General features: G+C 50.7%; 1 protein-coding gene and 1 long non-coding RNA gene across 11 annotated transcripts; one reads left to right on the top strand and one right to left on the bottom strand.

The window, feature by feature from the left end:
- The first annotated feature begins 459 nt into the window (after positions 1 to 459).
- Positions 460 to 26,107, top strand: Lpin3 (lipin 3). Of its 10 annotated transcripts, none has more exons than XM_055602385.1 (21): positions 460 to 577; positions 12,089 to 12,177; positions 12,276 to 12,668; positions 14,177 to 14,272; positions 15,111 to 15,349; positions 15,533 to 15,610; positions 16,481 to 16,601; positions 16,730 to 17,066; positions 18,099 to 18,198; positions 18,338 to 18,498; positions 19,002 to 19,095; positions 19,193 to 19,262; positions 20,943 to 21,035; positions 21,117 to 21,160; positions 21,724 to 21,862; positions 22,787 to 22,917; positions 23,112 to 23,198; positions 23,588 to 23,740; positions 23,902 to 24,016; positions 24,102 to 24,205; positions 24,312 to 26,107. In XM_055602385.1, exons 3-21 carry the CDS (start codon positions 12,477 to 12,479, stop codon positions 24,454 to 24,456), a joined length of 2,499 nt encoding a protein of 832 aa, XP_055458360.1. In that variant the 5' UTR covers positions 460 to 577; positions 12,089 to 12,177; positions 12,276 to 12,476; the 3' UTR covers positions 24,457 to 26,107. The 10 variants fall into 10 exon arrangements, with proteins under 10 accessions (XP_055458360.1, XP_055458350.1, XP_055458357.1 ...); XM_055602375.1 differs by having other exon boundaries at positions 22,769 to 22,917; positions 24,312 to 26,106; XM_055602376.1 differs by lacking the exon at positions 460 to 577 and adding an exon at positions 8,055 to 8,123 and having other exon boundaries at positions 22,769 to 22,917; positions 24,312 to 26,106.
- On the bottom strand, positions 7,939 to 11,338 carry LOC129672762 (uncharacterized). The gene is made up of 3 exons (XR_008719548.1): positions 11,278 to 11,338; positions 8,818 to 8,985; positions 7,939 to 8,263 (listed from the first exon to the last, which is right to left on the bottom strand). It is a non-coding gene; the product is annotated as an uncharacterized LOC129672762 (long non-coding RNA).

Raw genomic sequence — 26,107 nt, 5'->3', positions numbered from 1 at the left:
CTATATTTGAGTTTCATACTGCAACTAAGGGATGGACCTTGGTTTCCGGTATGTCCCACCCATTTCAATTTGGCACTGGCCTTGTGGTCTCTGACAAACAATCCTTCAGGCTGTGGCCATTCCCTGGTGATTTAGCAAATGAAATTTCTTGCTTATTTGTACTTGTGTTCTAAATTATACTTCTGGGGAAGGGTGCAAGTTCGAGATGGAGTTCTTTGTTCTGTCTTCCCTGGGCACTCTTTGGCAACCCACAGTTTCCACCTCCATGAAAGAACCGGTTCTCAGTGTTTGGGCCCGTGTCCTAAACAGCAAGGAATGCAGTGACTCAGCTAGTCACCCAGGGACACTTTGGTGAACACGGCCTTGGGAAGGAAATCATTACAGACAGCTGGACTGTAAAAAGCAAAACGCACCAAACTCTACAAGCCAGTAGAAGCTGAGCGTTCCATGATTCAACAGGCCTGTTTCTGCCACGTGGCTAACAGCTCATGGTACGTGGCACATAGCCCTGGCTTGCTGCTGGCTGCTACTCTGAGCACTACAAGGAAAGACAACAGAGCTGGGACCCCGGGAAGCTGTGAGTGTGTTTATTTCTCCACTCTGATTGTCCATCCACTTGTCCCCTCCTTCTCCTTGTTTGCTCTCCTTTTACCCTCTTATCATAGCTCTCAAAATCAATAATAACAATAAGCTGGATTTTAGCATTTCACACATGCTGGCAACTTGGCAGGCACACAAGGTCAAACAACCAGTATCCTCGGTTCCGAGGCAGGTAAGCACCAGACAAGTCCTGTTCCATGGGGGAGGTTCTAGGGTCCTGGAAAAAAGAGAGGCTAGTGGCATTTATAAGGGACTGAGATGGAGAGGGAGACAGGACAATCCAATATATAATTATAGGTTCATGTATTTTTATTGGAGGCCTCGTGTGTGCCAGATCCTGATCCTAAGATAGATTAGTGAAGACAGACCAAACAGCTTGTCCTCCCAGGGTCCACATTCCTGTGGAGGGAGACAAACACCAGCTATCATCAAGAAGTAAATTACAATAGCATATGAGGAAGAGATTCTCCTGTGTGTGTGTGTGTGTGTGTGTGTGTGTGTGTGTGTGTGCTCATTGTATGTGTATATGGAGAGGCCAGAGGGTCAACTTTGGGTGTCTTCCCTCACTCCCCTTCATCTTACTTTTGGAGACAGTTTCTCTACTGAACCTATTGCAGCTATGTTGGTTGGCCAGAGAGCCCCCAGGATCTCCTGCTTCTCTCTGTGGCCACTGCTGCTGTCTCTCTCCCTCTCTGGCCTTCTTGGCAACCAACCCTGTAGCCAAAGTTACAGATGCAAGCTGCATCGGCATCCAGCTTTCACGTGAGGGGTGGGGCTCCTAACTCAGGTCAGGGCCTCATGCTTTCTCAACAAGCATTCTACCCATGAAGCCCTCTCCCCAGACCCATGGAAGAGACCCTTGATGCTGGAAAAGAATGGAACAAGGAAACAGTAGGGAAGAGTAAGAACAGACTCTGTTGAAGTGACCCTCACGTGGGCATGAGGCTGGTGAGAAAGCCATGGGGGGGGGGGGGATACAGAGAGTGGATTCCTGGAAACAGGCCTGTCATGGGACTTCACAGTAAACTGAGCTGAACTGCCCTGTACTGTTTGGCCTGGGGAACATTTTTCTACTGGGCGGTCGGACTTTTAAAAAGTTCAGTTGTTCATTATTTATGTACATTTGAGTGAGCCTGTGTGACTGTATGTGTACCACCTATGTTCAGGGTCCACAGATGCGAGGGTGTGTGATCGCCTAACTCTGGAATTACAGATGGTTGTGAGCTGCCATGTGAGTGCTGGGAACTGAACCCGGGTCCTTTGGAAGAGCAGAAAGCACTCTTAATGGCTGAGCCGTCTCTCTAGCATGTGAAGAATATATATATACACACATATATGAATATATATATGTATATATTTTTAAACAAAGTCACAGCTGGACATGGTGGCACATGTATTTAATGCCAGTACTGTGGATATAGAGTTCAAGACTACCATGGTCTACAAAGCAAACTCTAAGCCAGTCAAGGCTCTCAAAAAAAAAAAAAAAAAAAAAAAAAAAAAAAAAAGTCCCTTGTATCCAACTTGGCTCACATAACTGAAGGGGACCTTGAATTTTTTATCTTCCTGCCTCTACCTTGCTCAATTTTATGGACTGTTGGGTTTGAACCCAGGGTCTGGTGTGTGCTAAGCAAGCACTCTCCCCACAGAGTTGCATCCCCAAGCTGCTGGAGTATTTTCTTTTAAGACACAGAAAGCTCCACTTTCCAAAGTGGTCTGATTTTCTGTTTTCTTTTTTTCTCTTTATGTCAGAAATTACTGTCAAATTCCAAAAGGGCTCGGCCGTCTGACGTCTTTCCTGAGAAAGGGAGTTGGAGCCTGGACACTGCCAGGCAGCATGGCCAGGCTTGCCAGTCCTCAGCTGGCACCAAAGGCTTTTCTTTGGCTAGGGTGGCAGAGGCAGAGACCAGCAGGGGCAGGGCCAGAGAAGCCGCTTCCCAGGCCCGTCGCCTCCCCCTAGCACCCTGGAATTGCAGCCTTGCACCCTGAACATGGGCTGGGCTTCAGAACCACATACTTGGTGGTGGGTGTAATTGGGAGCTGAATCTCTCTGTAGATGCCTATGAGGGCAGAGGCTCTTTTGATCTCTTTGATCTCTTTGGAAGGCCCAAGCACCCTTAGGTCTCTCTTCACCCTATGTCTTCCATTTCCCCCAGTGCTCCATTTACCTAGAAGCCAGAGGGCTTCCACGATACCCACCATGGTTTTTCCTTTGCTCTTAGGGCAGGGAACATCACAATCACCTTCCCCCACTTGTTTCACCAACACCAAACTACTTCCAGGTAGGACCACTCAGCCTTTCTGTAAGGTAGGCCCCACAGTGCCCCACCCATCTTCTAATTTTCAGGCCTATATATGTATGTACTAAAGAAAGCTCTTGTGACTCCCCCCCCCCCCCATGTGACTATAGGCTCTTGGACTTGAACTTGTCTTATAAGGCAGTTCCTTGACGGGCATCTGTTCTTTTTCTTAGACCCAGGACCCAGAGCTATGGCATGCCCAGGGCCTGGTGATTATAGGTCATAAAATAACCCTCGTGGGAGCCTCCACTTCATTTCTTATACATTTAAGATCTCATATTAGAGCAAGTGTCAAACCAAGGGTACAGGAGAGAAGGGGATGGATTTAATTAGATACCAACAGCCAACCCCTCCTCCATGGTTTCTGACTCACTAGGTCTGGCAGGTGGGTGAGTTGAGAACAAAAATTCCTAACGAGTTTCTGGAAGCTACTAATGCTGGTCCAGGGGCTTCACTCTAAGTAACACTATCTGAGGCTGGGAAGCTGGTACAACCTCTAAGGTGCTTGCCTTGCAAACATAAGGACCTGTGTTCAATTTTTAAAAAAGCCAGGTGTTGCTGGGCATGGTGGCACATGCCTTTAATTCTAGCACTAAGGAGACAGAGGCAGCTGGATCTCTATGAGTTTGAGGTCAGCCTGGTCTACATAATGAGTTCTAGGTTAGCCAGAGATATACAGTGAAGACAGTGAGAACCTGACTCAGAGAGCGAGAGAGAAAGAGAGAAGAGGAGGAGGAAGAAGAGGAGAAGATGAAGCCAAGTGTGGTGTGGTAGTGTGTTCATAATCTTATCTCTGGAGAGGCAGAGACAGTGAGACCCCTGGGGCCACTGAGAGATCCTGTCCCGCAAACCAACCAACCAAGGTGAAGGGCTTCTGAGGAATGAAGGAACCTATGGCTGTCCTCTGTCCCCACAAGCATGCACACACCAGATAAACAAAGACACGGAGCATTATCTTAGATCATCTGTCTGTCATTGGTAAATAATATTATGGGCTCTCATGTGCTGGGTCTTAGGAGAAGCCGATGAGAATGAGGAATTCAGCCTGATGCCAGTAAGTGCTCAATAAACACATGGCAGAGGTGGAAAAGGGCTTAAGCAGGTCAGCTGGGCTTACAGGACAGCTAAGGCCGGGGAGTCCCAGTTACAGTATGGAAGTATCTGGGAGCCATGCACTGTTCTAGAGCTGGGCTGTGGAAGCAGAATGTGGCAGGACAGGAGAGACGGTTGCTGTGAACTTAGCTACTTGGGGAGACAGGAATTTACCATACTTAACTAAAGAGAAAAATGAAGGCATGCGGTTAATCGTGAATTTTAGATAAATAAAGAATGTTGCACAAGACATACATATACTAAAAAAAAATGTGTATCTGAAATTGAAATGTAACTAGTGCCGTTTGGTTTTACTCGCTAAAAGCAGTTGCCTGCCTCCTACCCCCTCAAGCCTGCTCTTTAAGAAGAACCAATCCCAGCTCCCGCTATATACTGTCCCACTAGGCCTGGTGGAGGCTCCGTTCCTGGCAGCCAGTCTTGCTGCTTATGACATGTGATCACAGCTGCAGGCCTGGCTCAAAGCTTCCATTCACCTCAGCCTGGGTTCACTCGCAAGGAAGTAGTAGGGCAAAGTAAATAGTCACTGGAACCTGCCTGCGGATTAAGACGCACATGGGCTACCAAAGTTCATATAGAACACACTGCCAGCTCTATTCTCCGATTAATAAGAAACCCACAGGCATCGGTGGTACAGGCCCCAGCTAGCACATGCACTTAGGAGGAGGAGGAGAAAAACCTCACCTTTGACTCCAGAAACAGGCAGGCGCAGCACACAAGGTACCTTCAGACTAAATGAGTATCCCTCGGATGACGAACAAGACAGTTCCTGCCTTGGCCATCTGGGCTGGGTGTTAGGACAAGTAGGACAACCATTACCCCTTTATACTCCTCCACAATCACCAAAACTAGATGATTTAGAGTTCTGAAAACCAGCTTGATGGACATCCAATTTCAGCAACAATCTTTATGAACTTCTCCCCACCACCACCACCTTACAACAAAGAATAAAAACAACTTGTCATAGTGCTGTGTGCCTGTAGTCAGAACTGCTAAAGAGGCCAAGACCAGAGGATGAATTGAGCACAGAAGTCTGAAGTCATCCTGGGCAACGCAGCAAAATTCTGCATACTAGAGCACGCACATGCACGTGTGTGTGTGTGTGTGTGTGTGTGCGCACACACACACACACACACACACACACACACACACACACACACCAGCACCAACAAAACAAAAAAATCTACATAAAACAAAAAGGAAGGGTTGGGGATGTGTCTCTGTGGTTAAGAGCACTTGTTCTGCAAGAATGAAAATGAGTTCAAATCCCTAGGGCCCACCTAAAAATCCTGGGGGCTGGAGCAATGGCTCAGTGGTTAGCTGCACTGGCTGCTCTCTGGAGGGCCAGTGTTTGACCGCTGGAACCCACAAAGAGTCTCATTACTGCTTTAACTCCAGTCCCAGGAGAGCCAATGCTCTTTGCTGGCCTCGGGGGTACTGTACCCAGGTGATTCACTCTCTCTCTCTGTCTCTTTCTGTCTCTCTCTGACACACACACACATACACACACACACACACACACACACACACACACACACACACACACACACACACGTCACACGTATAGGCAAAACACCCAAACACTCACAAGAATAAAATAAAATAAAAAGAAAGTCAGGTGGATGAAATAGGCCTTTTATCCCGGTTGGTTAAAAAATAAAGAAAAAAAAAATCAAGTCGTGGCTGTGCATGTCCCTAAGTCCGGCACTCTGTGGTACTGAGGAAGATAGATCGGGAGATCTCACTGACTGGCCAAGTGAGCTCATAAAGCAAGCTTCTGGCTCAAATGCAGACCAAAGCGCTGAGGCAGAGAGTAATCCCAGAAGACACCCAGCCTCTGCTCTGGCCTCCACATGCACCCAGACACAAAGAGACATGCCTCTCCCCACCTCTCCCCACCCCCACAGACCACACACCTAAACAGAAAGTGCAGTAAGCACTGCTGGATGCCTACCGTGTGTGCCTTGCGCTGTGTTCAGCATTGATGTAGCTCAGTAGAGCTACACGGGGGGTTGAAGTCTCAGTGCCTATGGGGTCAGCCTTTGTCAAGGGCGTGAGGATGTAAGTATGCAACCAAGACTGAGGACCACTGATTATCAAATCTTCACGACATAATCCCGCAGGTTAAATTTTATCACTCTTTTGCAAGTGAAATTAAGGATCAAAAGATTAGGCTGGGCATAGAGGTGCACACCTTGAATCCCAGCACTCTGGAGGGAGGCAGAGGCAGGCAGAATCCTGTGAGTTGAGGCCATCCTGGTCTATATAGCTACATAAAGAGACCCATCTTCCTCTTTTTTTCTCTCTTTCTTTGTTGAAACAAGGTTTCTATATAGTCCTGGCTGTCCTGAAACTCACTATGTAGACCAGGCTGTCCTCAAACTCACAAAGATCTGCCTGTCTCTGTCTCCCTGAGTGCTGGGATTAAAGGCATGTGCCACTGTGTTAGGCTGTGAGACCTCATCTTTACATAAGAGTTAAAAAAAAAAAAAAAGATAGAAGCCCCAGTCTGTGACCTCGCCTATCTTCTTGCCTGTGTTTTGGGGGAAGTTCCTGCTTCCAGAGTTTGACCATCAATGTAATCATTATATATAATAGAGCCATGGGCAATTTTTCAGCAGGCCAGAACCCCTTGAGATGGCTGTGCTTCTACAGCAGGGCTCTTTTGAGATAGCAACTAGTCCAGTCGAAGCTGGCTTTTCTCAGGTCCCCATTCCCACCCCTCTGGGCCTGCTCTGCCTTTTTATGCCTTTATCTTAATAAATTAAAAACACAAACCAATTGATAAAGAGGTGTTCTCAACCTGTGGGTCGCGACCCTTCTGGGGGTTGAACGGCCCTTTCACAGGGATCTCCTAACAGATATCCTACATTGTGGGTCTCCTCTTCTCTGGAAGCTGTTGGCCACCAACCTACAAGGGCAGGAGGAGCAGAAGGCAAGGCGCAGGGCTCAGAAGGCCTCAAGCACAACAGAAATGACCTCCGGGAACCACTTCAGTGAGATAGTTCAACTTTACTTGGGGGGAATAAAGGCTATATAGTCCTTGGGTAAGAGGACGGGGCGGGGGCTCCCAGGATAGGTGTACATAATTGGTTGCTTGATTGGATGCTTGATTTGCCTTCGGCAGCACCATGGGAACACAGTGTCAAATTATCCTATAGGCAGGGCAGGGAGAGCTAGCAAGAAACTGTGCCAAAGGCCATATATCAGATGTGGTTAGAGTGTCTAAAGACACTCTTCAGATGAGGTCAGGCAGAGAGTGGGAGACCCTATGGGGAAAGGGAGTCCTCCATCTAGAGCCAAGCTCAGAAAGGCTATCCAGACTGGGAGGACTGCAACCTCAAACAGCAGGGTCCTACCAACACTACATATCAGATATTATGGTTCATAACAATAGCAAGATTAGTTACAAAGTAGCAACAAAATAATTTTATGGTTGCAGGTCAGTACAGCATGAGGAACTGTATTAAAGGGTTGCAGCATTAGGAGGCTGAGAAGCACATACCCACAGTATGTGCACAGGCTTCAAAGCCTGCCTGGAGCTCCTTGTAAGTGTAGATTACAGTTACTCTACTCAAAAGCAAGCACCTTTACTGGAGGAGCCTTGTTTTGTTTGTCTGTTTCGGATTTTTGAGACGGGGTTTCTCTGTGTAACCCTGTTATACAGAACCTGGAACCCGGCCGGCCTCGAACTCAGGGATCTGCCTGCCTCTGCCTCCCAGTGCTGGGATAAGGGCGTTTGCCACCACGCTCGGTTGACTGAGCCATCTTTTAATTAGCAAAGCCTGCCTGTGCTTTTTAGAACAAACACCTTCAGCTTCTGATCTTTTCCATCATGTCTTCTTTGCAGGGGCCATAGACTTAAAGGTAGGCAGAGAGTTTTTTTGTTTGTTTGTTTGTTTGTTTGTTTTTTAAATCAGGGAAGGAAACGAACCACAGATTTAAAGCCATTCCTGGCCTGGCCCTGGCCGCTTGGATTTATTGCCTACAAATCTGCTCGCCTGTCCTGGCTGTTGAGGCTGTTGGGTGGTGAGAAAGCTGGTCATCGTCTGCCCCCTGCTGGCCTGCGGTGGTATTGAGCGCATTGCCCGTCGCTGATGGATGCTGGAGCAGGTATTCTTGCAACGGCACTGAGAGCGTTGACGGAGATCTGTTCGCACGGAGTTCAAGCTCAGTTAAAGAGCACATTTGAAGCTGGGTGGTGTAGCGGTGGCAGATCCCTTTGCGCGTGGCCCCGGGGTTTGATATCGGCGCTGCGAAACAAATCAACAAGGCTGGCACTAATTGAGCAAATAAGACATCACAGCTGTGAGCCTACGGGTAGCTGGATCTCGGCTAGGAAGAGGTGTGGAGGGTCAAGGAACGCTGTTCCCGGGATGGGAAACCCAAACACCAAGCACTCCACAAAGACACTCATGTTCTCTGGAAAATCCTACAAGTAGCTCTCCTCTTCGATAAAGCGAGTACCGGCCTCAAATCGGTCACAGAGCCAGGTGGAAAGGAACAGGGCGTGGGTAGGCGCGGTTCCAAAGTCCTTGAGTCGCTTGCGTTTCCGTGGCGGCAGCTGGTGCGGCCACGAGCGTGGCTGGGCGCCGGGCGTAAAGTCTGCTGCTCCGCAGTCTCGCTGGGAGCAAGGGCGCCCTTGGGAGTGAACACGGGACAGGGGCGGGGTCTTTTCGAAGCGAGGGGTGGAGCCTGGGCTGGTTTAGGACAGTGAAAGCCGCACCTGGTTGGTGGGAGGAAGGAGTGGAGCCTGGATCTCACCCGTGCCCAGAGAAAGCGGAAGTGCTCCGACCTTGACCCTTACCTGGGGAACCTCTGCGTACAGGTAGAGGCGGCGACTCTGGGTCTCAGAGGTGCACGGGAGGAAGGGAATTCCTAGGTAGGAACCTAGCTGGGACAGGAGGGAAAATGTTTCTTTCCCGTTCTGTTCTTCTGTCTCATCTTCATTTCAAGGGCCAGAGTCCACCTGGAGCTAGGGAAAGAGTGGGGGACGGATAGCTTCACTTCCTTCCTGGCCCTTTCCCAGCGGCCTCAAGGTCCCTGGATAGCCAAGACTAGGAACTGGAGAGGAGATACCAGAACCTTTTAGGGAGGCTGCCCCAGACTGACTGCGTGTCCTTGGTACCGAGTGTCCTCAGTTGCAAAGGAATATCCAGGCCCTTGCCTGGCCTATCTTGTGAGTCAATGAGGAGAGCTGAGGCACTTTTCCTCTCCTGGGACAACAGAAGTCGCTGCTCTAAGCTGGGGAATTGCAGCTTGGTGATAGAGAACATCCCTGGTATAAGGAGAGACACAGAGTTTCCTCCCTAGCGCTGCTATAAACAAAGTTTTTCCTCCTACTCGCTTTGGTGGCAGGGAGATGGGTGACTCCCCCAACTCAAAATCTGGAGACCCAAGAGGGCAGGGATCTCAGGTCCAGGGCAGCTTGTTTTGGCTTTCCTATGGTAGAGGCAGACTAGCCTGGAACCTTTCGGATATTATAGCCTGTCTTGGAGCAAGGTGCTCTGCAAGGCCTGCAGTTCACCGGCCCATCTAGTAAACCGTGAGGTTCCCACTGTTCATGGTGTTGGGTGCCAGCTGGCTGTTAGATGCAAGCAGAGGCTGCTCCACTGCGCTGCCCACAGCCTGGGTAAGTGGGACTGTTGTGATGCTGAAAACGATGCTGGCGTTTCTGCCAGGTGACGCATACGGGCACAACGCACATTGTCCAACAGGGCTGTATGCAAATTAGCTCATCAAGTACTACCTCATGTTATCCCTGTTGAAAGAAGCTGAAATGAAGGCTCAGGTGAATGAACTGATTTGCTCAGAGCCAGAGCTGGTAAGCGGCAGGTTAAAACTCCAGCACTGTGGCGCGCTTACCCACAATGCCCAGCTGCCATCAATGATCTAGTGATCTGGTAATAAAACCTTGACCCAGACCGAAGGCAGGTCAAGGAAGGGACTGTTGTGTAAGAAGCAGAGCTCCCAGCTTGAGAAGGGCCCAAAGCAAGCTTCCCTTAAGGGTGTGTGTGTGTGTTGGGGGCAGATAGTTAGAGGAACCCAAAGTCCAAGCAAGTGAGATTCTCAAGGCTGAGATGGGTCTGACTTAAGGGCTGTATTGTACAGGAGGAACTGAGGCCGCAAGTTGTTTGCCTGAGAACCCGTGAATGGATCTGAGTAATTCTAGTGACACCCCTCCCGTGTACTCAGCCCTGCCACCCAGCTCTCTTTCTTGGATTAGTGGTTCTCAACCGGGGATGATTTTTCTCCCAAGGAGACAGTTGGTTTTATTTGCAGTTTGGGGACTGAGCCTAGAGGGCAGTGTCTACAAGGCAAGTGCTCTATCCCTAGCAGCCCTGGGACGCATTTAACATCTAGAGACAACCTGGCTGTCACAACCTCGGATGGGGGATGGGGGCCTACCATGGTCTAATGTACAGAGACCAGAGATACAGTCTCATAATTTACCCAGTATGTGTGTACCCAGTATGTGTGTGCACACGCGCATACACACACATGCACACACTCAAACTGTTCTGGTCCCAACCAGCAGTTGAGAAGTTGTGATAGAGCAGACCAAGCCTCCCTTTCATTCCAGTTCTTTTGGTCCCAGCAGGTCAGCAGCAGCTTTGTCCCACCCCTTCACCCCCTACCCTGGGCCTCCCATGCTTTACTCCTTTATTCCTGGAAACTCCTGGGTCTTCTCTGCTTTCCCTAGACTCACACTGGCCTAGAGCATTGCTCAACTGATCTGTATCTGTCCTGTCAGTCTGTCTTTTTAGATCTGAAGTTAGAGCAGAATGAGACTTTCCACCAAGGACCTAATAGGTGTCTTGCAGACAAAATTGTTACTGGCTTTGAGTGACATTAGGGAGCCACAGAGTTTAATTTCACCCCATTTTTTTACTTATCCTCCTACTGGTTAGGTCAAGACTTTCCCAAAAGTCAGCTACGGACTGGGAACACCGCCCAAGGGTCCACATGTTCAAATGTACACTGGACCCAGGAAGCCGAGCTAGACCTAAGTTCCCACCTTTCTAATAAGCTCCCAGGGACACTCCTGCTGCTGCCGGTTCCTGGACCACATTCCAAGTTCAGTGCATCACAAAGCTATACAGATATGGCTTCTCCCTCTCTGCAGACAGCTGTGGTGTGGTGTGGGGACCATGGACTAATTAAGGAGTCAGGAGACCTGAGTCATAGCCTCTCTCCTGCTCACCCCCCACCCCGCACCCCACACATGATCTGTGCTCTATTAGCTCCATAAAGCTCAGTAACTCACTTAGCTTCTTTGAAGGATGATCCTGAACCCTTGTCCTCCAGGAATTCTTGTGCAAGATTCTGAAAGAGAAGGGTGCCCTGTAGAGGTGTCCTGGGTCTGGTTCCCAGTGCTGCCAGTCAGCGGTAGATCTCTTGCCTGACAGCATAGCAGGTGTGATGAGCTGATTCTGGTAAGGGTGGAGTCAGATGAGGGGTCACTATGGCAGCTTGGTCATGACTCATGATAGCCTTGGCTTTTCTTTGCTGTCACTGAAGCCTCCTCCTTCACCTCTTCCTGCCCTACCAGACACAGGAAAGCTGGAGGGACCAGTCTGGCTGGGTCACCTTTACAGATGACCCAGAATGTGGGTCTGAGGACCTGCCTAGCTGAGTTCTAGTCTGAAGTCAGGGGCTGAAAACAATGGCCTGGAGATCCTGGAGTAGGGCTGTGGGCCTCACCTTCCAGTTGGCCCATAGACAGACCCCTTACCAGGAAAGGGGTCATTGTAGGGCTGGAGTGGTTCCTTAAGCTACACAGAGACCTTACTTGGTGCCTGGGACTACTAATAGGGCTCATAGAGGTTTAGGTACCGAGAGCGAATACGCAAGAGCCTGGTCAATTTCTAGGACCAGGAAGCAGCAAGATAGCTAGACCCATTTCTCAAATGGAAGACTTCCTTTAGGACACCACCCATTACCTAGCAGGGCTCCCTGGACCCAGAGGCTCTCCTCACTGTCCACGATGTCCTGTCTCCACAGTGGATCTTCTGGATGTGAGTTCTGGATGTGAGTCACGTAGACCTGGGCTTGAACCTCAGGTTCTCTCGTTACAGGTGTGAGACCCTGGGCAAGTCACTCCACCTCTCCAAGCTTCATCTGGTTCGTCTGTAAACAATAACACTCACTCTGCCAGCCTTGCAAGGTTGTTCTGAAGATTGCTCATGAGCATTACCATGAGTCATAGCATTCAGAGGCACAGGCACCCAGGTACTGTCTCACCCTGAGTCCTTGTTTTCACAGATGTGGAGACTGGCAAGAGAAGGCAGCCAGCTGCCCGAGGGTCCCGCAGTAGGCCAGCGGGACAGCCACGGCCAGTAGGCTCTGCCCTCCTGGAGATCCTCCCATCCCACAGCTGCTGCCGCTGTACAGACCACATTCCGTCTCCAAGGGCCAGACACACCTTCAGCTTGGGCATCCCAGCTCTGGCCAGCAGCAGCAGCCATGAACTATGTGGGGCAGCTGGCAGAGACAGTGTTTGGAACAGTTAAGGAACTCTACAGGGGCCTGAACCCAGCCACCCTGAGTGGCGGCATCGACGTGCTGGTGGTAAAGCAGACGGATGGCTCCTTCCGATGCTCGCCCTTCCACGTGCGTTTTGGCAAGCTGGGTGTCCTGCGGTCACGGGAGAAGGTGGTGAGTGCTTTGGCCTGTGGTCTGGCTTCATTAGGGTGGGCTTTTGAAGGCCAGGGTAATCACTGCTGTCCCAGAAAAGACGTGGCTTCCCTCAGGTGTGGGGTGAGGGGGTAGGTGGGTACCTGTCCTGTGTTTCTTCTTTTGTATTTCCATTGCATTTTCCTTAAAAAGAATTGTCTTATTTTATTTATTTTCTGTATATATGATTGTGTATTCACACTTGTGTATGGAAGTCAGAAGACAATGTGGGAGTCAGTTCTTTCCTTTCACTCTGTGGGCCCCAGGGATTCAACTGAGCCCAGGAGAACAGAACTGGATGCTGTGGCTACCGGATCTGGCTCAACTCACTAAGGCTTCCCCTGCAGCCTTGCTAAAGCACCTCATGTCTTTAAAGCCAGTATGTCACCTTTACAGATGACAAGTTTTTATATGCCTAGTGCTAGCAGTGGAATATTGGGACAGTAAACAGGAACTGATAATGTGGCCTCAAGGTCAGGTTGGTGGGGACAAAGGTTAGTCCCTTACTAGGACCATATCTGCTTCCTCAGGTTCAGGTAAAGATAACAAAGTCTTCTGTTAGCACCTGGGTCCTCGTGTGAGCAACAGTTTAGAGTGCCCAAACACCTTTCAAGTTGAAGTGACTGAATGTTTCAGAACCCTGATGCAAAAATATAACCTGTGAAGGACAGGGTTCTCAGAGGTCAGAGGTTAGACTGCAGAGCTGGGCTGATGCCCGAGTGAGTAAAGAGCTTGCAATGCCCCAAACTGCAATTCCCAGTGAACTTTTCCCTCATAAACATCAAGGTGCAGCACATGTCTGTGATTTACAGTATAAATATATAAAACCCTGAGGAAGCAGAGGCAGGTAGACCTCTGGAGCTCAGTAGCCTTCCAGCCTCACCAACTGGTCTTTTCCAGACTCAGTGGGAGACTCTGCCTCAAAAAAACAAGGTGGAGAGGAAGACATCTGCGACTGACCTCTGGCCTCTCACATAGGCAGACACCCACACAAACATGCACACACACACGCACGCACACACAGGATGCCACATACAAACACGCACAAGACAAAACACAAAGAGGTTGGGGGGCGGTTTGAAGACCTTTTGGGTTTCAGAGACTCTTGCTGGGAGGGCAGGTCCTCACAAATAACCTACCCAACACCCTCTTCTCCCAACAAGCCTCAGTTTCCTCATCTATAAAGAGGAGATAATTCTAGGAGCTACTGCTGCAGGGGGTTGTTAAAAGGTAAGCAGGAACACTCCACAACAGTGGTAATGCTCACCATTGTTCATGTACTCAACAGCCAGGAGCCGGGAAAAGGCAGAAGTGTCAGGTCATAGCAACATTCTCCTGGTGACCAGGTGATAAGCAAGCAGCCAAGGCCACTGAAGTCTAGAGAGAGCTCCAGCCCCATCAGAGCTGGAGGCAGGCAGGAGTGGGTCTCCAGGTACTAGTTCAGGACATGAGGAGCCACGCCTTGCTCCCACAGTCCCCACCCATTACAGGTGGACATTGAAATCAATGGAGAGCCTGTGGACTTGCACATGAAGCTGGGGGACAGTGGCGAGGCCTTCTTCGTCCAGGAGCTGGACAGTGATGAGGTAGGGATCGTCATCTGGGCTTAGGCCTGACCTCACACCCTCACTGGTGCTGTACCAAGAGGGAATCTGGGGCCCGTCATGGTCCCTGAATCTCAGGAAAATCCCTTCAGCAGAGATCTGATAAACAGGGTGATGTGAGGGTGGCCTCAGACTTTATAATATCCTGTTGATTCTGCTTCCTGGGGAAGGTTTCTGAAGCAGGAACCCTCTGAGCTGACCCCTGAGGAGTGGAAAGATAGCATGGGTTGGAAGCTCAGAAAAGATGAGGACGAGGGGACTGCAGAGACTGAAGCCTGGCTCCTCTAGTCTGTATCTGCCCCGCACAGCCAGAACACAGAATGTGGTGTGTGTGTGTGAAAAGCAGAGTGTTTGCAGAATGAAGATAAGACCTAGCCAAAGCCAACAAAAGAGTTTAAACTGCTTGAACTTGATAAGCTTTAACTGAGCCCCTACTGTGTGTCAGACATTGTGTATCTGACTCAAACAATTGACTCCCTACCTTTAAAAAGAGTTCCAGACTAGTCTGGAGTACCGGCACAGAAATAGCCAGTGTTGCAGCTACTTGTAAGGAACTGTAGTCTGGGCAATCTTCCTGGAGGAAGTGGCACCTGGCTAAATCTTAGAGGAGAAATGTGCGTTAACAGGAGGCAGGGAAAGGCTGATGCCCCTGCTTCTGCCTGTTCTGATGGACCTGCCTGGACTGCCGTGTCACTCAGTTAGAGGGGCACCTCTGCTGAGGGGGAGGGGGCGAGGCCCCTGCCTGTCTCCACATGAGCTCACTGTGGGGCTCTGGCTAACCCGATGGCTCTAGCACTTTCAGCCCTGGTTCTGTCCACAGGAAGACGTGCCTCCCCGCCTGTGCACCTCCCCCATCCCATGGGGAGGCCTGTCAGGCTTTCCCTCAGACTCCCAGCTGGGCACAGCCAGTGAGCCTGAGGGCCTTGTCATCACTGGGAGGAGAAAGAGGCGGCGCAGGAGGAAACCCAGGCGCAGGGAGGATGCTGCGGACTCCAGTTCTGAGGACTTGGAGGCAGGTGTGGAGAGTGAGCTGGAAAAGCCAACACCAGAGTCCCCAAGGTGGGTAGGAGCCAGGTGGGGGCACGGGGACCACTAGCCTGGGCCGAAGCATCTCCTCTGCTGATGCCGTGTGACTCTGGACAAGGGCCTTGACATCTCTTGGGCTTTCCTGCCCAACTTCCTGATAGGCAGGCTTCCATGCCCTTTCCTCTTAGTGAGCATTTCTCTGTGGTCCTTAAGCAGTGCTCAAGAAGAAGAGCCCTCATCGCAGCCTAAAGACATCTACCCATACTCCGATGGCGAGTGCGCCCCCCAGGCCGGGTAAGCGTTCCAGTGGGCGGCAGGGTGGTGTGAGGCTGCTCCCAGCCTACAGCTCTGCGATGACCAATTTCTCAGAACCCACTCAGTGGGTTTGCTGCCCATCGATACTTCTCTTTTATAAAACGCTTAAGTTTGGGGGCAATTCTTATTTTATTGTATTGTATCATGCTTTCGGCAACAGGATCAAACTCAATTTTAAATCGTGGCAACAAAAATACTCCTAACATGAGCCTTGCCACAGTTCAGAGTGCGCAATTCAGTGGTGTGAAGTCCGTTCCTAGTGTCATGGGACCATGACTATGCTCTAGTTCTAGCTCTTTCCTTTGGGCTGGAAAGACATCCTATACCTATAAAGAAGACACATCTGTGGGGCTGGAGAGATGGCTCTACAGGGGATTCAAGTTCACTTCCTAGCACATGCATGAAGCAGCTCACAACTGTCCATCATTCCAGCTCCAGGAGCTCTGATGCCCTCTTCTGGCCTCCACAGGCACTGCACTCATGTGCACACATACATATAAATAGATCTTACAGAATAGATCTTGCCATCCTGTTTGTTTTGGGTCTCACACAGCCAAGGGTGGCCTTGAACTCCTTATGTAGCAGAAGATGATGCTAAGATTACAGGCATGTGATACCACATCTAATTAAAAAAAAAACTAAACTAAACTAAAATCAGTTTTTTGCCTTCTTATTGTTGGTTTATAGGAGTTCTTTATATATGTATATGTATAATATACATATTCTTGTATATTTTTGATTCAATTCAGGCATAAATACCTGTTGAAATTTTTTTTTCTATGTTGGGCTAGGTTGGGGGGGTGGTGACAGGTTGACTAGTGGTTGTCTCTGAATGCTTGTTCTTCGTAGCCTCTCATCAGGTGACCTAATGTCCCCTAAGAGTGACTCAGAGCTGGAACTGCGGTCCTCGGAGCCCAGTCCCCTGAGAGCTGAGTCTCACATGCAGTGGGCCTGGGGGAGACTGCCTAAGGTGAGTTCCTCCATGCTGCTCCAGTCTCGGCCTTTCAGGGACTCCCTGACCCATCTGCGTCAGGGTTAGATGCTGCTGGGATGTGAGCTTTGTGAGAACTGTGTCTTCCTGTATCAATCTGATTGAAGGTGGCGAAAGCTGAGCGGCCTGAGTTCTCCGTGGACCTTAAAAGTGTGGCCGAGGCGATCTGTGCACTTTCCGGGGAACCTAGCCCTCCCGCCTCCTCCTCTGTGGCTGGTGTGGACACTTTGAGGCTCCCAGTGCTGCAGCCAGGGGCCAGCACTGATGAGGAGGTGCACTGTGAGGGAACTCTGGTGGAGTCTTCCCTTACTGCTCCAGAGAGTAAGGAAACCAAGAGTCAGAACTCCAAGGGTGCCAGCCACCCTCCTGCTACTAAGTCATGGAACTGGACCTCTCCGGAAAGCCACATTTCCTCTGGGCGTCCAGGAGCCTCCAGGGAGAAAGGTGAGTGACGGGTGCATCTCTCTGCCTGCATCTCTGGCCTCAGGTTATGTCCTGGGTGGGCAAGTACAGCTTTCGGCACGCTTTGAGCAGCTGCTGTATGCCAGGCTTTGTGTGCTTTGCAGGCAGTGTTTTCAGGGCCCAGTCCAATGGAAGAGACAAATGGCACATGTATAAACAAGGAGGGCTGGGGACTGGGGACTGGGAAATCACATGGTCTTGGGAGGTCTCTGATTAGTGAGAGTTGTAACTGGGACATAGACAATGAAGACCCAGCCATGGGAGGAATGAGAAGAAAATTCTAGGCAGAGGAAACTGCATGAGTTAGGCCCCGAAGGTGGGAGAGAGGTTTCATAATATTAAATAATTAAGGGCTAGGGATGGCATGCAGTTGGTAGAAAGCTTGACTAACATGGAGGAAGCCAGAGTTTGAGCCCCAGTCCCAGTCCCACATAGACTGTATACAATGGTACAAGCTTGTAATCCCAGAATCTGGGAGATGTAGGTGGGAGGATCAGGAATATATAGTGAGTTCAAAGCCAACCTGAGGCACACGAGGCCCTGTCTCAATGACACAATCCATAGGGTTAGTGAGACGGCTCTGTGGGTAAAGGCACTTGGTGCCGAGTCTGACAGCCTGAGTTTGATCCCCAGGATCCATATGGACTCAGGAGAGAACTGACTCCTGTAGGCTGTCCCCTGCCCTGCACTGTGGTCCTCTGACCACCACATGTGTGCCCACAAAATAAAATTGTTTTTAAGAGATACCAATAAACAGGGAAGTAAAATGAAATGGAGTAATCAAAACAAAACTTGGAATCCCGTCTCTCTGCCACACCAATCTATCTGAAGCGTGCTTCGTAGCCACCTGTGGCTAGTGGCTACCATATTGGACAATACAGATATGGGACATTTCTGTCGTGGAAGAGTTCTGTTGGACAGCAGCACTTTAGGCCACTTGGGGCAAAGGGCCACATGTAGCTCATGCCACTGAATCCATGTTTGGTAGATGAGTGTTGTCTCTTTCACCCTTAGGTTTCCTGAAGAGAAACCAGCACCTGGGCCCCAGTGACATCTACCTGGATGATCTACCCTCCCTGGACTCTGAGAACGCAGCCCTTTATTTCCCCCAGAGGTGCCTGGGCTCTGGGTGAAAGGGAGTTTGGGACTGGGGCCTGTGGAGCCAAAGATTTCCTATGAAGGGCCTGGGAGGAAAGGAGAGCCTCCTCTGTCTTCTTTTGTATTCATATCATCGCTGGTCTCTTTGTCTTCAGCGAATGTGGGATGGGGGCCAGGAGGTGGAGTGAACCCAGCAACCAGAAGCTCCTAGAGAACCCCAACCCTGAGCACATAGCAGAATCCACTCTGGACTCAGTGGACAGAATAGCATTGTCCCTCTGCGGGGGGCTGGCTGACACCCGAGACATCTCACTGGGTACGTTCAACCATGGTGCCAGCCCTTCTAAGGATTAATGCAGAGCTAGGGACCAAGGGAAGATGGGGAAGACGTTCAGGGACCAGAGAAGGGAGGCAGGCTCCTAGGGATGAAAGGAGGTAAGAGAACAGATATGGTACTCAGGAGCCATGGGAGGGCATAAATGACCCCTCAGGGTCAAGGAATTGCAAAGAAGACCTCCAGATTTCACAGCAGGGCAGGAAGAAGCCAGAAGTCAGGTAAGACATTTGAAGGTGGGGTAGCACAGATGTGAGGCTGGGCTGGGCTTCCGGCCATTATCTGCCCTGTGGTGTCCACGCTCAGCCAACATCTTTGAGACACAAATTCTTGATAGTAAGCCTTGACCTGGCTGTAATTCCTGGATGGAGTAATTGTTGCCAAGTCAAAGACCTAGGTGACAGGAGCTCTGTGGGAGAGTATGAAGGAAGGGGGTCATGAGGGACATGGCACCCTCAGCCCTCACTTTCTGCCTCTGTGCCCAGAAAAGTTCAACCAGCACATGGTCTCCTATGAGGACCTCACTAAGAACCCGGGGCTCTTGGATGACCCAAACCTTGTGGTGAAAATCAATGAGAAGTGAGTAGCAGGTCAGGGGGTGGCTGAGGTCCTAAGTTACCCATTCTTTGTACCCTCATGGCTGCTGTAGTTCTAACACCTCATTCTGCCACTCTAGGCATTATAACTGGGCTGTGGCTGCCCCCATGATCCTCTCTCTGCAAGCCTTCCAGAAGAACTTACCTGAGGTAATGCTTAGAACACTACTGGGGCCATTGCCTTGAAGTCATAGCCTTGGCAAGAAAGTAGATGGTGAACAAAGATAGGTTTGGAGCTTGTGGCTACTGGCTACTGGACCCACCCTTGAGGCAGAAAACATAGGTCCTCCAAGTCTTGCCCATCCTGTATGGACAAAGCCCATCATTCCCAGGATTCTTAGCCATGGCTGGATCCTTTTCATCAGAGGGCTTTTCATCAGAGGAACTCTAGTGAAACTAGAGCAGGGTAAGCATACGACAGATGGCCAAACAGAGACAAATCTTCAACCAGAGAGTTTGGGATCTGAAAGATGAGGCCTGGGAAACAGGGTTCCACTCTGACCCTTCTCAGTGCTGAACTGAGGGGTGCTTGCTGCCTTGGTCAGCCCTCATCTGTTGAGTACCTATTATGTGCCATATTCAGCCTGAGGAGTCATGAGCCAAACAAGCCCACCCTCTAGGAAAGCACAGTTGATCAAATATTCATCCAGATGAGCATCAAATTCAACTGAGTGGTGGGGATGAGTGGCCTGGGGTGCTGACAGATTACTAAGGGTGTTTGCTGATTGAGTGCCCACTAGTCATACAGATCAGTGACAGTCCTGAGTAGGTCAGGCATGAAACAGTGTGGCCGCATACTCAGATGAGGGAAGGAAGCCAGTGTTTCCATTCCTTCTCAGAATCTCCACCTGGCCTTCTGCGGCCACCTGCCCTCGCTGGGAGATCATTGAAGGCATAGCCTTGGCAAGAAAGTAGATGGTGAGAAGAGAGGGGCCTGTGACTCTACCTGCCCTTTCTGCCCTCTATGAGGTCCCCCAGGGCCCCACTCTTGCCTTATCCATGATTCTTAGCTCATTAGGCTTCCTCAAAGGGCACGTAAGTGTTGACAGCATCCCTTCAGTGACATCTCGCGCTATCACTGTGACAGAGCTAGGATCTAGGACCTATGGGAAGGAAGAGAATCACCCCCTTGTTTGACTCTTCCTCATTTTATCTAGACAGACCCACCACCTGAGAGAACCCCCACTCAAACTGCTGTCACCCAGGCTGGTTAACCCCAAGCTCATGTCCTTCTGACTTGAGTTCTGTAAACTGCATCTGTAGGGTGTTGCTCTGTCATCTAGGCGAGCCTTGTCCTGGACTTAGCTGGGTTATCTAGCATGCATCCGATCAGCTTTTTTGTTGTTGTTATTGTTTTTATTTTTTTACCTCAAGATAATGGTGCCCCAATCCGATACTGGTCAGAATATAAGGAGAGGGATAGGGTTGTGGGTTAGGATCACTGACTTCAGGAAGTTGTTTGTCTGGGATTGAAAAGAATCCTGACTATAGTGTGTTGTTACTGGGGCCACTGGGAGGCAATCCGCATGGAGTTCTGTACCGGTTCTTATGACTTTCCCAATGCAGTGTTAACCCTAGTTTCTGCAGTAGTGCACAGGCTCATGAAATCAGGAAGCTAGGCTAAATCCAGGAGTTCTGGTGAGACAGGCATGGCCTTTGGTCCCCTAGAAGGGTTCCATGAGTCATTCGTGGGTTCTCAGGCGGAGGCGAACATTTTTTTCAGCCTTGCTCTAGGGCGGGCTGAGGTTCTGGGCTCACAGGGTTCCCGCTGTCAACATATGGTAGATTTATGGGGTGTAGAAAGAACTTGTGGCCATCATCTACCCACAGAGCACTGTGGACAAGCTTGAGAAGGAGAAGATGCCCCGGAAGGGTGGGCGCTGGTGGTTTTCCTGGAGACGAAGGGACTTCCCGGCTGAGGAGGTAGGTGGGTGGCCAGCCATCAATGGGCAGGGCCAGCACAGGGCAGGAAGCAGACTTGGCTTATGGAAGTTCTTCCTGCAGCACAGTGCCCAGAGAGAGAAAACCACAACCAGAGAGCAGCAGGGGTGAGTTGGACTGTCGGCAGGCCTCGGGGTTGGGGGTCACCCTGGTGGGGGAGGGCGCCAGAACCTCTTCCCTAGCCTAGACCTAGAGACCTACCAAATGTCCCTCAGGTAGGAAATAGCAATTCCTAGCCATATTAAGGGGAGGGTCAAAGGTCTCTCTAGCCCCAGCCCACAGGGTCTTGCTTATTTAGCTCCCCTTGCTTTTTTTTCAACCTTGGAAATGACCCAGCCATCCAAGTTTGTGGAGAGAGTGATGAAGGGTAGGCCAGCTGAAGCCAAACCAAGTAGCATTGGGTATAAATTCCAGGATACATGTGTTTAGGAAAGAATCTCCAGGGTAGACATCCCAGAGAAGCATCCTGAAGCTAGATGGTTTGGGGCCTCCATTCTAGCTTGGCTGTCATCTCCCTGGGTAGACATCCCACATAGGTAGCACCTGAAGGGAAGGCAGCCTCTCGAGCGACAGGAACAGGCCCTGGGTTGCTCATGTCCCTGTGCTGTGGGTAAGCAAGAGAGTTGCCTTCAGCTGGGGCCAGTGGCTCAAACACCAGTAATGCCCACAGAGAGAAGACAGAGGTCCTAAGCAGTGATGATGATGCCCCAGACAGCCCTGTGATCCTTGAGGTTCCCCCACTGCCACCCTCCACTCCAGGCTACATCCCTACCTATAAGAAGTCCCTTCGCCTCTCTTCTGATCAGATCGTGAGTTTGTCCGTGTGTTCCTGTGCGTTCCTGTGTGGGCTGTGTTTAATTCTATCCAAGGATCACAGGACCAAGATGAGGTGCAGTTCACCACAGGCCAGAACCTACCCCACAGGCAGCTTCCCAGATAGCCTCTGCTTGAATGTGGGGGTTCACCTCTTCATAGGCCAGCTCATTTCTGTTAGCAGCTCTCACGGGAAAAGTCCTCTCATGCCTTAAACTATCCACCTGCAGTGTCCCATGAAAACCTCATTGAAGTCATCAGTGTTAACATCTGCTCTTAAGATTTTTAACAAACCTATGCATCCTTCACTATATGGATTTCCTGAGTTCTGTAGCTGGTAGCCTGTGGTCAGGAAAGCATCCATGTTTGACTAACTTGGTACAGGGTAGCAGCCATTTGCTTGGTACCCTAGAGTATTTGTCCACTTTTGGATCAGTCAGGACAGAGGTCTCCTAGCTACGATGGAGAGCAGCCACCATCATTCTCTAAGATCACATTCAGGACTAGGCCTCACTTTAGGGGGATATTGACTCAGGTATCCTTGTCCCCCAAAAGGGCTTCCTGTGATGATCCCACAGGACGTCCTCTGGAATAGAGTATCTCTCTGTCAAGACCAGCCTTTGCCTTGTGGCTGACCTAGAAACCCAGGTCACAGACGTGGCTTGTCTGATATTCATGTCATGGAGAATCAGAAGTTGTGGCTCCCATGCCTAGCACTGTGCAGGTCCCTGGGCAGCACAGGTGCCTTGTGCCCATGTAGATGTACTGGGTGTGGGTGTTGTGAGATTCCTCAGGAAAGGTCTCTGAACTAAGAGGAAGAGGTGAAAGAGGCTCATGGGAATAAAAAACCACAAAGTAGAGCACAGCCGAGGATCATACCTTCCCCCTTTGCCTGCCGCCAGCGCTGTCTGAACCTGCAGGAAGGAGCTAACGATGTGGTCTTCAGTGTGACTACCCAGTATCAAGGCACCTGCCGTTGCAAAGCCACCATCTACCTGTGGAATTGGGATGACAAGGTGGTCATCTCTGACATCGATGGCACTATCACCAAGTGAGACCCGGCTGGCTGTGAGGAGCTGGGGGGGAGTGCCTGGGGACCTACCTGCCTTTGTCCTGGGTGTGTGGCAACAGTGTGTACTGCCTTCTTCCAGAGAGGCCAAGTTGGGGCAGAGCCACATTGGGCTACACCCACGGAGCATGGCAGCCACATGGGTAGCCTAAATGACCTTCCTTTCCTGGCTACAGGTCGGATGCTCTGGGCCACATTCTGCCCCAGCTGGGAAAAGACTGGACACATGAGGGCATTACTAGTCTTTACCACAAAATCCATCTGTGAGTGCTGAACTCTGGCTGGGCCAGGGCTCCTAGCTGGAGGGAGGGATGATGGGGTATCTTAGGCCACCCTAACTTCTGCCCTGAGAAACTGGTCTTAGGCACCACCAGAGCCCACAACGGAAGTAGACTGGGAAGTTCATAAAACAGAGACCTTCGTTGGTTCTCTTGTGAGTCACCTACCTGTTGACCTCAAGGTAACAGAAAGCCACCTCTGCCCTGGCCCATAAAACAGTGTCCATGTTCCAGCTGGGACAGCTGCTGAGGACACCCCTCAAGGTCTGCCTAAGTCTACTTCCTGCAAAGCCAGAGCCCTAGAGTTGAGCTGGGCTTGCAGCAAAAGGGGCAATGGGAAGGGTGTTTCTGATGGCTCTCTCTCTTACCTCCAGAAATGGGTACAAGTTCCTGTACTGCTCAGCACGGGCCATCGGCATGGCTGACCTTACTAAGGGGTACTTGCAGTGGGTGAGCGAGCGTGGCTGTGGCCTTCCTAAGGGCCCCATCCTGCTGTCTCCAAGCAGCCTCTTCTCTGCCCTCCACAGGTAACCACGCTCACACACAAGCCCACAGCCCCTTGTATCTCCAGCCTAGCTCACATTTGCTCTTGGATATCTGACAAGGTTGGTCAGACCACGTTCTCTGACCCTCTGGTGTCTTGCCTTTCCTTTGCCCTCTTCCCTGTCCATGGCTGTGGCTCTTCCAGGGAGGTGATTGAGAAAAAGCCAGAGGTGTTCAAGGTTGCCTGCCTGAGTGACATCCAGCAGCTCTTTCTGCCCCAAAGACAGCCCTTCTATGCTGCCTTTGGGAACAGGCCCAACGTGAGTGCCCCTCCTTATAGCTGTAGCCCACTGCTTGCCCTCAGCAGTCTCAGACACCGACCTAACCCCTTTCTGTCTCTTGTAGGATGTTTTTGCCTACCGGCAGGTAGGCCTCCCTGAATCTCGCATCTTCACGGTCAACCCCCGGGGAGAGCTCATTCAGGAACTCATAAAGAACCACAAGTCCACGTAAGACTCTTTGTCCCTGGATTTAACATCCTCCTCTGGATGAACCCTGGGGAAGGCCACTGCCTGGTTGACAACTCGAGACTCAGTGCAGCCATTCTGCCCCCAGGTACCAGCGACTCGGGGAGGTAGTTGAGCTTCTCTTCCCACCCGTGGTGCGTGGTCCCAGCACAGACCTGGCCAAACCCGAATACAGCAACCTCTGCTATTGGCGGGAGCCACTGCCATATGTGGACTTTGATGCCCTGGTTTGAGCCGACCCTGGCTTTCCTCCTTGGTCTGACCCGGGACTGATGGTGTACTTAGGACACCAAGGATTAGAAGATGGGTGCCATGGGACTGACCCAAGAAAAGCGCTACACGTTAGGTGGCAGCCAGAGACCCCTCCTTCCTCTTTGAAACAGAAATGCTGTGGCTGTCAGTGTGACTACCCCGTACCAGGGCACCTGCCACCACCAGGCCACCCTCTACTTGAAGAAATGGAAGAAAAAGTAATCATCTCTGATATAGATGGCCCCATCACCAAGTGAGGCCAGGCTGGCTACGGGGACATGGGGAGTGCGAAGGGACCTACCTCAGGCCTCAGTACAGTCCTGACCTCCAACAACTAAATGTGCCACTAGACCCTTGCAGGTTCACTGTCCCCTAGGTCTGTGGTTCTCAACCTGTGGGCCACGACCCCTTTGGGCGTTGCACCAACCCTTCACAAGTATCTCCTATCAGATATCATGATTCACAACAGTAGCAAAATTACAGCTGAGGCAGCAACAAAAAAATAGTTTTACGGTTGGAAGTCACAACCATATGCATTATGAAGGTTGAGAACCACTGCCCTTCGTGTATCTGTCTCTGCCACCCTGTGGCCTTGACTCAACTTGTAACAGAACAGAGAAGGTGGCCTCGTGAACACTCGAGACCTAGCTGAACAGGGAAGGGTGGCAGCAGCAAGCTCCTTGCTCATCATTCGACAATGACCCCTTTCTCACCCTGGCTGAGTGGCACCTGGGAACACGACCATCCCACACCTTTCTGGGAGGCTACATTATCCCCCGAAGCCAGATCCCTCTGTGGGCCTAGCTCTGCTTATAGCTCCTGATCCAAGCATCATGTCTTCCTTTACCTACCTTGAAATTCAGCTCTAAGTGTGGGTGGTCCAGGGCCCCTCTGACAAGAGAATGATTTGGGCTCACAGATATAAGGGCTCATAGCATGGGGTCCCTGTCAGACCACTGCCCTGGTGCTGACCATCCTGGCTCCTGCTGCTCAGTCTAGTGCCCAGCTGGCTGAGTAAGCAGTCACCCAAGGCACAATGGGACACAGAGTGACACTTCATTCCTGCTAATGAAGAAAGCACCCTTAGACCATTTAAAAGATTTAATCTTCAACCTGTTTTCCAACCACGTCAGAGCGGAGGACAAACACTCTATGTCCACAAGCCTTCGGAATGAAGGGCTGTGGGGGAACAAACAGCATAGCAGGCCCAGGTTGCGTTGGGGAGAACTGAGGCCAGGAGCCTCAGCAGAGATGGTTAGTCTCTAAGCGCCTGCGTTTTCCAGTTGTTCCCTGACGGCTTCCTAACCCCAACTTCTCTGCAGTTTTTGAACCTCCTGGCGAGGCATACAAAACCCCAGCAAGGCTTAGACTTTTCGTTCAGCTACAGCCCCTTTCTCGGGGTCTGCCTCAACAGACTCTAAGGCTGCTGTTGGCAAGAGGTACTGACCTGGGTGGTGGGGAGAGGTTTCCCCCCTAACTGGAGAGGACCATGTGGGTATATTTGCAAGATAAAAAAAATAAATTGGGGTGGGGTCTTCAAACATCTGGATCCCTTTTCTTTGGGATTCCGAAGCTGCCTACACCCTCATCATGAGGCAAGATCAAAGGGAATACAGAGAACTCTCGGCTGGG

The sequence above is a fragment of the Psammomys obesus genome, unplaced genomic scaffold (genome assembly GCF_907164565.1).
Source record: "Psammomys obesus unplaced genomic scaffold, mPsaObe1.curated_primary_1811, whole genome shotgun sequence".
Taxonomy (NCBI): Eukaryota; Metazoa; Chordata; class Mammalia; order Rodentia; family Muridae; genus Psammomys; species Psammomys obesus.
This window is presented reverse-complemented; position numbering and strand designations above follow the sequence as displayed.